Source organism: Dinoponera quadriceps, unplaced genomic scaffold (genome assembly GCF_001313825.1).
Source record: "Dinoponera quadriceps isolate SergipeBrazil2010 unplaced genomic scaffold, ASM131382v1 scaffold192, whole genome shotgun sequence".
Taxonomy (NCBI): Eukaryota; Metazoa; Arthropoda; class Insecta; order Hymenoptera; family Formicidae; genus Dinoponera; species Dinoponera quadriceps.
The window spans coordinates 1,591,410-1,606,938 of record NW_014554324.1 but is presented as its reverse complement, the minus strand read 5'-3'; the positions used below and the strand labels follow the sequence as shown (position 1 = coordinate 1,606,938).

Below are 15,529 nucleotides of genomic sequence, written 5' to 3'. Positions count from 1 at the left end.
GAGGAGGGATTAACAAAATATCTTTATTTCATAACACAAATTTTAAATGATTAAAAAATCTTTCACACAAGCATCGCATCTATGAGATGCACGTAAATGAAGTATACAATGAAACGCTCGGTGCTTGCAACAAGCGTTATTATTATTATGATGGTTCTACAAGGCACGTGACTATGTTCCAAGCAATTGCGTGTGCTTCCTTCTTTTTACTATGTTTGACTTTCTTCCTTTTTACTGCACCAAAGATTCCATTCTTACTGTTCTCCTATTACACTTAAGCACATTATAAACGTCAATTAAACTCAATAACTATTCTTCCACATCGGTCCACGCCCCAGACGCCGCCATCTGCAGAGCGATCGCATCCTCGTGCAACATCAGAGTTTCTTTCAGAACATGGATTTCTTCTAACATCTGCCTGCTGTTTTCTTCTAAACGACAGATGGTATTTTTGTACGAAGCTAGTTCTTTCTCTCGATCTTTCTCTACTTTTCCCAAAACTTTTCCCTGAGGCACAAAGGTACCTACACGAATCGGAGGAATAATTATAACGTGTTTCCTGAATTTCCCACGGTGTATAACAATTATGATTACACTCAGAGAAAGAATTAACCATAAAAGCTGAAATCTAACTGTAGCAGCTAAAATATGTCCTTGAAATAGGAACAGCTAATGTAGTTGTAGTAGTAATGTAGTAGTAATATTTCTTGCTGTAGTGCCTAAATTGTAACATCTAATAAATTTAGCTGTGGTAGCAACTACATTAGCTGTCTTTATTGACCAATCGCATTGATTGGTTCAACTAATTGGCTAATTCGATTGGTCGATTCCATTGAATTAATCGTCGATTAGATTTAAAATGTGACAGTAGAAACGGATATTAGAGCAATAATAAGTTCATTTACAAACCAGCAGATTTCTGCAATCGCTCCTGCAACTTCTGATTAAACGTCAGGATTCTCTTTACCTCGTGTTCATGTTGAACGTCTTTGGACTGTGCTTGCTTCCTCAATTTTCGTGTCTACGAGTGTCGAACGATTTATATTTATGCTACGCGAATTATTCGGACGGAGTAAATGTAAACGTATATCCTACGCAAATCCTACCTCTTCCTTTTCGTGTTTCAGATCGCGCGACACGCTTTCTAAATTATCCTTAAGTCTGCTCTCTTTCGCTTGCGTCTCGCACAACGCTTGTTCCTTCTTTTGCAGGTCTTCCTTTAGACGCGCTACTTGATTCTGTCGAGACGTTTGCGATTATATCGGTGGGTAAAATGTTTTTTTCTTTTTTTTTTTAAGCGATACGTTACCTTCGCACGCTTACCAAGCAATTTTCTGTGCAGCTTGAAATAACAATTCATCTCCGAATATAGTTAATTCTTTGAAACAACGAATACTTACCTTGAGATGGACATTATCATTACAAGTTCTGTTATTCGAGAGGACCGTCTTGTCGTGTAGCCGCATAAATGATCTGTGCTTATGTATCAAATTCCAAGTGGAGTTTATTATTTTTACAGTTAGCCGTTTCAATGATTCTGCGCTTTGCATATCGTCATCGTGATTTGGTGCGATTACCGGTGCGATACCGAATGACAAGAATTCCTATAGATACATACACAGAGAAAAAATTAGTCTTAAATCGAGAATAGATATTCTCATATATAAACAAGAATATTATAATCTTCTTAGAAAATTTCTAGTCTTGATTTCATTGAATTTACATCGATGCAAGTATTACTTGAACTCAATTCAAGACTAAAAATCTTTCTAAGAATATTATAATATTTTTACTTGTGTATGAAAATATCTATTCTTGATTTAAGACTATTTCTTTTCTGTGCATTGATTAATATTTGTGCACACTTCGACAGAATTGTCTGCCATTACCTCTGACAATTCATGCAAACATCCCTCTAAATTGTCTTTCGTGCAGAATACGTTCTCATCGCTTTTAGAATCGAATTGCTCAGTTGAGGCAACATTCGCGTTCCCGTTTGAGTGAAAACATTTGGGAAGTACACTCATATTTACCTATACATATCCTTGAGTCATTTATATTGAAAATGATATCGGTGAAATGTTATAAACTTGTTAAAAAATTCACAGATTTTTAATTAATTTATATATACATTTATCTGATTTAAATCTTACGTAATTTTTTCAAAATTTATCACTTCATCTCCAAACTAAATAACTGATATACAATTGCTGAGTTTCATGATATAATAACATTATAACCTTGTTAAAATAGAAAAGAAAAAAATAAGAAATAAAGTCAGTATAAAGTATAAATATTGTAACTGTAAACACAATGCGCGAAACCTATTTTCTCGCATAATCTCTCATTCTTTTCTCTCTTTTATTTCTCTCATGACTATATTTTGATTGTCTCGAATAAAATATTTCTTAATGGTATGTATCATTGCAACTTTGTTTAACATATATTGCGTACGATACACGAGTTATTTCGCGCTTAGCAAAACGTAGATTAACCGACAGGATATCTAAATTTATAATTAAATTACAAATATTTCATAACCATAGACGTTCGTTTCTGGACATTAAAGCTATCACAGTGACAAATTTTTACGTTGATACATTATTCCTGCTTTTTGAATAATTAATAAATAATAACTCAATAATGACCAAAAAATTCTAGTATCATAATTATATTACGTGTTAAAACTATTCTGTCGGTTAGTGTACGTTAAGGTCAAATAACGAAGTATCTTTTGTTTGTATATTTTTCCAATAATCGTGTACTAAGATGATAAATACTGAAACAATTGTATGTCAAGGTACAGAAAAAGAATAACATTTTTCTACCGAGAGGAATTTGGCATAGTCGTGTACGCAATATGGCCTTGAAAACGGGTTAAGAAAACGGAGCGCCGCACGTAATGTGTCAAACTTTCGACCCGTTAATTTTCTAACCTCTAACAGCGAAATTATAAATCAAAGTAATAAGATAATATTAAGAAGCTATGAAGAAGTTTAAATTCAATATTTAAATTATTATAAACAAATAAAGCTACTCTCTCTACCATTAAAAAAAAATATATATATGTATATTTTCTAACCTCAACACGCGTTTGAAAACCATATTTCTTTGCCCCCTATGATATTATCTGAGATTAATTTAAGTTCTATAATTATTACTTTGATCTTATTCTTACCTTTTATAATTATCTCCCTGTGAACGATCACACGAATAACCTCGTTACTTCCTTCACTTCCCCAAGCTCGTTCTACTCATTGTACAGTCAACAACACCCTAACCTGAACTGAATTCCCTGCCACGCAATGTTAATGTGTGTTTGTGTATGCATGTGCCATTGTTCATGTTCCATTGGTTGCTTTCGACAGAACGAGACGCTTAGAGAGCAATCAGTAATTATTGTCTATGATCGCGCGCATGAAGTGTATACCTTTAGAGAACTTTGATAAATGTAGAGCAAAACATTTTCATATTTGTTACAGTGAACGTGATGGTGTTACGAGTATTTGATATTTTTCGTTGATATATTACGACTTAGGAAAAATAGAAGTAGACGAATTATATGTATTGATGATTTATTGATCACAATACTTGCATTCCAAATATATAATTTTTACAATTTCACACCTGCCTCTCTATTGATTTTTTTACGATGTCAATTGCAAAATGTAGTTTCGATTTTCTCTATCATTTATATGTGTGTATACGTGTGTTTTACAATATTTTTCCCTTTTACAATATTTTCATAACAATAATCAATTAACTTCACTTGGTTTCGATACAGATTAAATATTGTTTTCTCAATGCAGTTTGAAACGCAAGTTTGAAACGCATGGTCCAATGAGAAAACTTGTTTTTATTTAATTCCCAGAAGTTAAGTTTCCTCATTGTAAGCCATCGGCTGCATTCCAAACTGTATCAAGAAAAAAGTATCCAATTTGTATTGAAATCAAGTGTATGTTTCAAGAAACTGAATGCCAAACACTTTTGTACGGTAAAGGCCATTCCCTCCCCTCTCCTCCATTTCTCTGGAAGTGTACTCGGATGTGTAATTGAAAATGTAAAAATGCAGTATTTCCTGTTTCTGAATGTCAAGTATCGCTTGCTGAATTACAAAGGCTACCTTTATCAAGCCTTAATCAGAAAATTGACTTTAAAAAAATCAATAAATTTGCCAGTTTCTTAATTGAAACTCTTAACATTTCATAACTAAATTTATATAATTTCTTAATTGAATTTAGTTATTAAACGACTTTATCATTTAATTGTATATGTACAATTAATTGCTTTAAATATTATATATCTGTGTAGTAATTAAATAACTTGTATAAGTTATAATTACACATTACATATATATTAGCAAGCTTATACACATGACATGTTCTATGTGCATGTCGTATACCGCTGAAACATTTACATTCGATATTATCTCATCTCTCTCGAAAAATTTATGTTACACGATTGTAACCATTAAATTTCATTTGCTCGCATTTCCCTAAACGTAATTATTAATTCATCAAAATTGGAAGTTGATAACTCTATATCAACTCTGAAATTAAGTATATTCGGAAAACCGCAAATTGCTTCCTGAAGTTTACATTAATTGATTAACACTGAAGCTAATTGTGAAGCTTTCAAAATTATTGTCACAAATGCGTTATGAATCGTTCGGAATTATTACAAATATGCAAATCGAACATTCTTCAATCGCGCTTACGAGGAATGAATCCGGCGAGATTTATCGCGCGAAGAAATTGAAACACACACGCGGCAACGATAGCGATTAAAGTTCACTCGTGTCTTCCTGCTGCTGGGAAAATACACACCTTTCAGAAATGTACAAGTGTCATTTTTAAATCACCCGCAATATTGATTGTAAAAATGTACTATACTTTTCTGATTTTACATTTAAACACACACAAGCGTTGAAAATTCCCTTAATCGTTGCCGATGCCGCGAAAGGCGCGATTGTAGCAGGTCGCGTTGTAAACATCGCGATCGCGATCGAAGAAAGTCGAAGTCTTTCGGTAAACTTAATGTTATATAAACCCGATTTCGCGCTTTTATCTATTTTATTTTCGCGTTCTATATTCTATATACGTTCGTTATTATATATCGCGTTTCTTGAGACGCGAGCAAACGTAAATCTAATGCCCCAATGCGCGAAGATGAAATTTTTTTTTATGAATTAAATATATAACATACACGAACGTTAAAACAGGAGTGAATTCGATTGCCGTACTGCATACATTCGTAGGAGGAAACAGAGCAGTACACCCCGGAACATCCTCGATACAGCGTTCTCCGCCACTAGGACGAATAAGGCCCTCCGTAGTATACCATTCTCTTTCTCTTCCTATGCCCAGTCCGTCGTGCATATTGCAGAAGATCCTCGTTAAGCTTATAGCGTCAGCGATAAGTCGGGACTTCTGGGTTGATCCATATATTTTTCTTCGCAGATGAGGCTCATAGCTAGCTTCCGCCCTTTGTTGTTCCACAGGACATAGGAATGCTTGGTGCCTGATACTCTACGTGCTTGACTGAAAACGGTCGATGAACGTTTAAACGTTTACTCAACGCGCTGGTAATGTTTGACAATTTTATATTCACATTTTCATCTGAGACGAGCTTAAATCTCGAGTTCAACTTCGCATTCGTAAAGAAGCTATGCGATATATGTGTAAATTTGGAGATTACAAATTATTATTAGTTATACTCACGTTTGAAACCAGTCAAACTCCGTAGTGTACATTCCGTTGCTGAAATTCTCGAACAAATCTAGTATTCGGTATCTCTTAGACGAGTCCTTTATGGATGTGTCGTCGATCAGAGATCGGACCCAGTTGTTGAAGCAAAACAACGCCAGACTTTTATTCTTATAGGCGTGGATGGCGATATTAGCCAAAGGCGGAATAGTACAGATAGTGATGGCCGAGTTAGAGAGATGAAATCTGGACTGGAGAACTTGCAGGAGCTCGGTCATATCGTCTATCATCTCGTCGCAAGTAGCACCCTGGTGTTAATTGAATATTTAATTGAAGTTCCGTTAGAGAGGAATCGTGCGCTTCTTTTTAGAAATAAGCAACGAGAGGAAGTCAAACTTTATTAAGCTAAATTTTCTCGGGTGTCTCTTGTTTCTTCTCTATTAGATTTATTTCTTTTCCTTCTTATTTCATCTTGGACACGATAAGTGGATTACTTTTAATATTTCACGCACTAGTCGCGACACGCCAAGGAGGAAGAGAGAGAGAATCAAATTAAATTCACTTACACTGTAAATATCGACCGACCCAAGCAGAATTATGACACGATTGGAGATGGTACTAATGTTCTTTAATGCGCGAACGCAGTCACTTATAGTTTGTCCGGAAACGCATAAACCGCAATGCAATGATAAGCTATCTGAAAAGCGTAAAATCAAAACTGATATAAGTTTCGTCATTTTATTTCAATTCGAAACGCATTTCTTTTCTCCGTCCCGAGAATATTTATAACAGTTTATTTTCCTGTTTCGATCCGCGATCGATAATATTCATGAAAAGAGAATATAAATTTTTTTTTTCGATTACGTGATAATGAGCTTTTCTAAAATACGTAATGAGTATATTTTAAGGTAACTGTTAAAAGAAGGAAAATGAACTGAGCAGACGTTTTTCAACAGTAAAATGATATTTCTCTCTATATGAAGTAACAATAATTTATTTAAGAAAGAAACAAAATAAATATTATGTTTTCAAATGAAATGGAAATTGCGATAGAGACAAATTAAGTTTCCATGAAGACAGGAGGACCTCTCACCTTTGTACCGCCAAATCGGAAGGTGAAGATTTCGTATTGCAAGTTGCAAGAAAAAGTCGTCGCCGATCAACTGTTGACCATTCGCGACGGGCTCGTATATGTTGGTCTGGAATATCAAATCGTTCGTAATGTCCGAGGATTTTCACCTCGGGGGAAATAATTATCTCACAAGTTTCATTATAAACTTACAATCTTCTTAAACTCATTCGTTTCTATCACCACCGGGTGATGATTCTCTTCATCTTCCTCAAAGGAGAAACTTCTGTCGCCTGAAATAAATCAACATAAATGCGTTCGTGATTTTATAGGAAACAACGCGTAAGAGCAAACGGAACGAAATTTCGACTTGTTTATTCAAATTAACCGTTTATTCGATTTAACTTTTCTTCGATAAAAAGCTTATAATATTCTTAAAAAGAGAATATAAATTCTTCTTTCGATTACGTAATAATGAGCTTTCCTAAAATATGCAATGAGTATATTTTAAGATAACTGTTATTTAAAAGGAGGAAAATGAACTAAGCAGGTGTATCATAAAATCGAGAAGCAAAATAATACATTACCACTACCGCCGAATACGTTTAGATCGTGACGATAAAAATTGAGATTCAGCGTTCTCTTATTCACACGGTTGCTGTTGTACATCTTTCTGATCTTATTCTTGCGCTCATCATTGTACTCGAGATTGCTCTTCTGCCGCGTAAACTGCTTGTAGTATTTATTCTGTAGGAAGCAACACGTTAGCACGATTACACAACTCCCCGTACGATCCTCGCGATCACCTTCATCAGATTCTTCAAGCTGCGAAACGCGAATCATTCGGCCTACCTTCGTCTTTGAATAATCCTTCTTCTGCTTGCATATGAGCTTGTCGATATGCGAGATCTTCGAGTCGTTAATTTTCAGTGTGTACTCGCCGAATTTGTTCGGAATTGTTTCCAAACCGTCTATAGTGCGTAAGAGCGCGCGTAGATTCGAGAATCCCAATCTGCGATATGGAATCGGCTCCCCGACGAGATTTTGAAACTCATCTATGCGCGCGAAAAGCGATCATTCTCTTGTACTTAAACTTCCTCGAACGCGGAATATATTGCGTCTTTCTTTCATAACGCGAAAAATTCACACGAGAATCCAGTTAAATACTTCGAGCGCAAAAGAACGGCAAAGTACTTACCATTTAGATCTTCAATTGGTACGCCTCCTTTCTTCGAAATGACACATGACTTAATCAGTGCCACTGTTTCCTCCATTTTTTTTACAAATCGATTAACTTTTATAATTTATTACTTTTATAATTTATCATTAAAATTACCGATATATGTACAATATATTATGCCGACAGCTCCATTTAAAATTCGAATGCTCTTATAAAATGTCTGCAGTTCGACGCTGCTGTTGCTTCACAAATGTTTCCACCGAAATGTTCGGCAGCGGTTGTTCGTGTCCGTACCCGCAAACGGTAGGCCGAGCAATGAGGATCGTTCCGTCGCGCAACGGCACGACCTGTTCATTCGTACGTCCTAGAAATCTTCGAGAAGATTCTGTAAATTCGTAAACACGACTCACCGCGTGACCGTGGTCTATATAGAAAAAGTACTAACACGGAAGGAGAATGTGTACGAGGCGTGTTTGAATGAGAGTAGCGACGAAGTGCTCAACGATAATAACATCGACGATTCGGTCGCCTCGTGAATTTCAAGCAATTCGTACATAACAACGTTAATATAGCTAAACTCCTATAATATCTTAATACTGTAATATTATCGTAATATGTTACGTAATATCGTAATATGGTCGATTGTCTTTCATAAAATATCGCGGTAGGCTGATTTTGGATTTTGTGAATTAATAAAATGTCGATTATACGCGAACAATATATTTTTCAACTACAAAGATTATTGTAGTAATTTCTGTATACGTACAAGAAAAAATTACGGACTTCCTTAAAAATCTCCGAGGGAAACGAAGGTAATATTATTTGTTAATTAATGACACACGTTGCGCTACTGCGGTTATCAGATTTCGACAAGCAGTTATAGGTGAATCAATCCGAGAGGAGATAATATTTGATATGTAGGAAAGATAATAACGCGAAAGAGAACGTGTACGACGCGTTTGAATAAGAATAGCGACGAAGTGCTCAACGATAATAATACCAACGATTCGATCACCTCGAGAATTTCGGACAATTCGAACACGACGAACGTTAATATAATGAAACTCTTGTAATATCTTAATGCTGGAATATTATCGTAATACCGTAATATTACGTAATATCATAATATTGCTGATTGTCTTACATAAAATAGCGCCATAGGATTTTCGGTCTCGTGAATTAATAGAATGTCGATTATATGCGAACGAATTTTTCAGCTGCAAAGATTATTATAATAATTTATAAGTACACAAATTTATATGTTACACAAAGAAATTACGGACTTTCTCAAACTCTAAAAATGTCAGAAGGGAACAAAGGTAATATTATTTATTAAATAATGCACGTTGTGCTATTGTGGTTATCACAGATTTTGACAAACGATTGTAGGCGAATTAATCCAAGGGGAGATAATATTTGAAACAATTAGCATAAACGCAAGGGAAATCATAAAGCGTAGATGTATGCAAAATCGTACGAATTTATGTATCCAAATCTGATCTGTACGTTGAAATATGAATTACTTCTACACGGAGAACCCATTTAGTTGAATCAACTAAATTCTTGTTTGACTATGGGCGAACAAATTTTTTGGTTATAATAACCAAAGTTTAGTTGTCTAAACCGAAGGTTCGGTTCTCTGAAGTTTCAGAGATTGCAAAGAATCAAACTTTTAATTCAGAGAACCAAACCTTGGTTTTTATAACCAAAACATTTGTTTACTCATAGTCAAACAAGAATTTAGTCGATTCAACTAAATGAGTTTCTCAGTGTACATGCGGGCGATGTCACCAACATTTCCCAGATAATATTTCAAAACCCAACTATCTCTGCGGTTCAATAACGGCTACATTAATATCATCTTTAGCAGAATATTTTAAACTCGCTCTGAGTTTTGAGTTTCAGCCACGAGATGGCCATAGTTGATTCAAAAGCGCGAGCTAGAGAGAGACATCGATTATTTTTGTACAACTATACTCAGGCCCGATATATAATAATTATATTCGCCTCTCATATAATAATTATATTCGTAAGCAATATTGCATATTATAAAACTGTCATTTTTCATTATTCAACAGTTTCATTCGCGCCTAGTCTTTGTGTGTTCACGTAAGATTGTCGAGGAAGAAAAATCAAGATCGCGCGTCGTGGGATTAAAGAATGTCGGAACGACACGAATACGTCGTGTCGAGAGCCAGAATTAGAGTCTACTTTCGTGAGATCGCGCGAGATGCCGATATTTACAAAGACCACGGGCCCGCTCGACGAAGATCCAGAGGAGTTTTGACGGGTCAGTAACTCCGAAAATATTTATGTCGTCCCAAACTATTCTTACACCCGCGACATGGATATTTTTGGCTAATGTTGGGTAACTCCCGTATACGTTTTATTGCTCTCCCCTCCCCCCCCTAATTACGGCTATTCGTTCAGCTCTAAAAATATCGTGTCGGAAATCGCAAAAATTGACACGGCCGACACGGTCGTTTCCGCGAATCTCTAGATGTTCGAACATCGCCTCTCTCCGGTCGCTCTCTAAAATCGATCGAATCCGCTCACACACGAACGTATATAATTCTCTCATATCGTACGAAAACGTTATAGCGTTTGCTAATTATTGACACCAACGTGTTCATCGTTGCGATTAATTTAACGAACATTTCACACTTCCACATTCCTCCGCTACGCCTCTTTTATATTTCAAGAGAGACTCCCCAAGTGTCTTCAATTAAATTCATTCAATTGTTAATTCGCACAAATGAAATGTGCCAATTAACTTATAGAAAAAGCAGAAAGAATGAAGACGCTAAATATATCATTTGTGTCTTCTGCTTCAATAATAAATCTTCAACATCGCGTAGACGAGCGTTCCGTATTTTGCTTCGCTCAACGGCTCCGGTCTTTCTCGAGCCGATACTCGACTCTTCGTGCTTTGAGGAAAGACTTCCGATACACGGCGTTACCGTCGGATCATCTTCACGGTGGGCGATGCTGGAGTGCGCGCACTTGTTACCGAAGACGGCAAACGAAGGGACCCTCGAGATATCGAAGTTTCCGAGAAGGAGTCTAAAGGGTCGCGCGTTGCAGGGGGTCAACAGATGTTACGACAAAGTTGAACGAGAGCCTCGTGTGTCGTCGAGAGAGCCGCGCGATATACGTTAGCCCAACTATCTGCATACTAATATACAGCAGAACAACGCACTATATAGTATATGCGATATCGGGAGACTCTGCTTCACTAAGTCGAACGGATCGTATTACTTGCAAATGAAGGCATATTAATCCTTCCGCCATCGTGATCACCGATGAACCTGCGCCTCCGTAAAGCGTATCTTCTTGATTTGTTCCGACTTAAAAAAAAGAGAGTTCAGCTTTCCGATTTACCGCGCGCACTGCATTTCCACAGACGAGAAACGATTAAAACGATCTTTTTCTCATTCCATTATATATTTCCGATAAATTCACGAAGTATTTAACGACACGATGAAATGTATGTATGTTATTTCACGATAAATCAACGTTACTTTAACGATAAAAAGAAACGTATCATGAGACATTGACGTCTCTTTGAGATTCTTCCTCGAAGCTAATCCGAGAATCTGAGATTCGCAATTTCACGGGACGCATTTCCATGAAGTTTTCTGAATCTGTCAAATTTTTCACCGTCGTGTTCCAGCGCTGAGAATGCTGGAAGAGAGACGCGGCGGATGTGAGAGGAAACGCCGCACGGTCAGAATTCCCTGAAAGACGGGAGACGGCGTAAAGAACGCGGTGCTCCGTGAGATTAAATACGTAATTACACGTTCCGTTGTGCATTGTGCACGGAAAGCCAGAGATGGCGATTTACACCGCGGCGAACAAACCCGTTTTATCCGCGGGAGCGCGGGAGACAAGTCGGCTGCGCGGAGTAAACACGTCGCTCGCGTTTCAATGCTTTACGAGGGAGAGCATCTGGAAAACGCTTCCCGACGTATTAAACGCACGGTAAAAGCTTCCGCGCGCGATTACTTGACCAGAGGGAAGACAGGGAAAGAGGAAGCGCTTTGAAATTCGACGCGGATCCGCCACGGAAAATATATGCGCGTGGTAGGAACAGCCGTGCGAACAAACAGCCGCAATCGGCCGGTCGAATCTGGTTGTTGTACCGCCGTTGTGACAAGTGATCGAAGAGCTCTGAAGGCAAATAATTCCCAATTTGCTGGATCTTCACCAAGGAGTAGCACCAAGTGCCACCGTGCGGGTGCGCCTTTAAGTTAAGTAAAAGTATCAGTGCCTGGACATGTAAACTAATCCCGGATGTTCTTATTGTTTCTATTCTTAAATATGAATATTTTAACTTTCAACATAAAATAGTATTCGATATATATGCACACTATATATATACACACTAAGAAAATACTACCGTTCAAATAATGTTTACTTGATTCAAGTAAAATGGTTAACTTCAATATTTCTTGAAAATATTTACTAGAAATAGAAATATAATGTACAATATGATACAGCTTTCGTAGAAGGTGAGCATTTATATTTATATATGTTAAAACAATTACGACACATTTCTCAATTCATAATATTGAGAATATTAGAATTTATTTTTAGAAAGTATTTACCGGATAGAAAAATATCGAAATTTAAAACGACCAGATTTCTTCAGTGGAAAAGAAATATTACATAATTTTAGTAAATATTTTCTTAAATTTAGAACTATTTTACATTTATATCCAATAATCCGTTTACAAATTGAGATATTATTGTGTTCGAATAAATATTTATTACAAATTATTCAAATATGCTTAAATTGATAACAATATTATTTGATTTAAAAGACTGAGAAACAAATAATTACGTTTACTTCATTCTAATACTTTTTTCTGCATATGTCATCTATGTTGAAATTTATAAAAACATGCATATTTTTAATATTATATATATAAATTTTATTTACTATTAATCTTACTTTTACTTTATACGTGATTACAGGTAAGCGACTCGCATCGGTTGATTAGCGATAACGACGAAGAAGAGAATTGCTGATCCCTTCGAAAGGGCATAGAAACTATGACATAGCAACACATTTCTTTTCTTTTTGCAGTCGCCTTTCCTGCGCGGCCGAGTCGACGCAACCGCGGCTTTCGATAAGGGGCTGCAAAGATCCGAAGCGAGCTAATGATGCACACGGCTTCGTGAACTCTATGAAGGAGCCGCGCACCCTTGTAAAGTTAGTCCACGGGGAGGACACGGCGTTTAAAGATGTTTTCGAAACGCTGAGCGGCGTCGAGCGTCAATCCGACCGCCGGCAAAACAACGGCGATATATATGAGGGTACTTACAGGATATAGGAAAAGCAGGACGCGAAGAGAGATGGAATCCCCATAAGAAGGGCCGATTCTAAATTTGCCGTTAATAGCGGCGCCGTGACGGATGAGCGCAGATGCATTCGACGTGCTTCGGAGGACGTGCCCTGTTTTCGAAACGTGCCGATATTCCGGCGGGGTCGTGCGACAACACTGACAAGCTTTGGATTTACTAGCCGAAGTATGTCCGGTCGATCCCTCCCCGCTCCAATTTCCCGTGCCGCTTTCACGGTTAGCCGACGACGACAAGGTCCTTGAAGCGTCTCTCATAAATCGCCGGCAATTTCGGCTGTCTTTGGCGACACGGCCGTTGGTGACCCGGCCGAACGGCATGTTAAGCGATAAAGGGTCGCGCGGATAACGATGCAAATGCTTCTCGGCGCACTGAAAAACGCGTTCAGAAATCTCCGACGCTCTTGTGCCTTTGTGTTTCAAATCGATTCGTTATTTAACGATGAAATTATCTCGTAAATTCGTAAGGCAAGTCTTCCAAGATTTTCCAAATTGTGTGTAAATTTCAGCGATGCTTTGCCGCCGAAGGTCCCTTGCTGAAAAACACACGACACGTTCAACAGTTTATCACGCATTATTGTTTCTTTGTATTTCCGATGAATTAGCGTTGTTTAACGCAATGTATTATATGTGACAAAATGTATCGTAAAGCATGCACTCTCCAAGATAATTCATCGAAGATCCCCAAAAATTCCAAGTTCATGATCTTACAAAATGGATTTTCCAGGATTTCTTTTGAAATTTGTGTAAATTTTAGCGACACTTCAGTGCTGAGAGTATCTCGCTTAGAAACGCGCGACTTATTCCAAAATTCCTCACGTTCTCTTGTTCTTTTGTATTTCTAAATAAATTAACGTCACGTAACGATGCGGCTAAATGTATTATTGTAAAGCGTACATTCTTCAAGAATTGTCAGCGAAGATGCTAAAGGTTCGAAATTCGTTTCATTTCGCAAAATAAGTGGGTTATGATTTTTTTCGAACCTGCGCAAATTTTGGCGGTGTTTCAGTGCCGAGGGTGCCTCGCTCAAAGATGCACAACAGATTGAAAAATTTCTTACACTCCCTTGTTGCTTTGTACTTCCAATAAATTAACCTCATTTAACAGTGGGACGAAATACATATAAATATCGCGAAACATTTACTCCCTCCAAGATTTCTCGATAGAAAAAATCCCGAGGATTTGAAATCTATAATTTCATAAAATGAATTTCCACGAGATTTCTTTTCGAATTTATTTAATTCTTTGCTCGAATGCCGAGGATGCCTAAAGAAACGCACCGGCAGATGTAAGCGTCAAGAAGGAAGGGCTGAGATCGCGACGTGTAGAGTTCTATGTCCTACGATTGATCTTTATATTATTGCGAAGCGCTCGCTTCTTGTCGTCCGTTTACTTGCGAACATTATCGACGTCGTGATCAAGGAGGCGATACGACGGAGGAATAGCGATTTCCCTCATGCTCATATTCGCCCCGAATGAAAACGTGCGGCGTTACCTCGCGCACGCGAAATCCGAACGATCGAGAATAGGGCCACCCCAACGATCTGATGCGACTTACGGTGAATCGCTGTCGTGTCTCGCACAAGCGTACAAGCGTGCGTCGGCTAGGAAACTGAGTTTTTACGACACCCCAGGCACTCGAGATTTCCGTTTAAGTAGGAACGCGGAGGAAGTGACACTTTCGAATGGAAGCGGCGGCGCGACAGCTGACATTTTACGTCCATTTTCCTCGGATGGCGGAGCCAAAGTGGCATCGTATCGTAAAAATGTAGGCACAACGTCTCCGACAATTTCCCCGGCGCCTCTCAAAACACGTCTTCGTCGCTGCGTGTGCGCGGATTCGGTTAACGTGTTTTGCGCGCGCGCGCGCGCGTGTGTGTGTGTGTGTGTGTGTGATACAACCTTGCAGATATAGAGGAAAAGCACTGCATCATTTTGTTTTTGGGCTTTAAAGCCTTGCTGAAGGTATAAAATTAAAAGTTATATGCAAGGATGTAAACCAGTAACACTTCTAAACCAAAATATATAATAGTCTTATGGAAATTATTAGATATTTCTTTTTCAATAATTATTTTTTTAGATGTTTGAGGATAGACGCTTCTGGAAACTACACTGTTAACTACGTATTGCCAAAGTTGGAGATACACGTTGAAATAAAAGCCCTACCTAATTACGAAGGACATTTCGAGTATGTATCTCGAATTGATAGGTA

The 15,529-nt window shown here is 37.6% G+C and overlaps 2 protein-coding genes across 2 annotated transcripts; both read right to left on the bottom strand.

The window, feature by feature from the left end:
* Positions 1 to 2: 2 nt before the first annotated feature.
* Positions 3 to 3,360, bottom strand: LOC106746650 (afadin- and alpha-actinin-binding protein A-like). Its single transcript, XM_014623449.1, has 6 exons — positions 3,179 to 3,360; positions 1,890 to 2,033; positions 1,401 to 1,604; positions 1,107 to 1,238; positions 910 to 1,021; positions 3 to 524 (listed from the first exon to the last, which is right to left on the bottom strand). Exons 2-6 carry the CDS (start codon positions 2,025 to 2,027, stop codon positions 310 to 312), a joined length of 801 nt encoding a protein of 266 aa, XP_014478935.1. The 5' UTR covers positions 2,028 to 2,033; positions 3,179 to 3,360; the 3' UTR covers positions 3 to 309.
* A 277-nt stretch (positions 3,361 to 3,637) lies between these two features.
* LOC106746506 lies at positions 3,638 to 8,343 on the bottom strand. Its single transcript, XM_014623163.1, has 8 exons — positions 7,973 to 8,343; positions 7,627 to 7,829; positions 7,362 to 7,521; positions 6,988 to 7,067; positions 6,799 to 6,904; positions 6,272 to 6,402; positions 5,721 to 6,013; positions 3,638 to 5,540 (listed from the first exon to the last, which is right to left on the bottom strand). The coding sequence occupies exons 1-8, from the start codon at positions 8,046 to 8,048 to the stop codon at positions 5,402 to 5,404; spliced, it is 1,188 nt and encodes a 395-aa protein (XP_014478649.1). The 5' UTR covers positions 8,049 to 8,343; the 3' UTR covers positions 3,638 to 5,401.
* Positions 8,344 to 15,529: the final 7,186 nt, after the last annotated feature.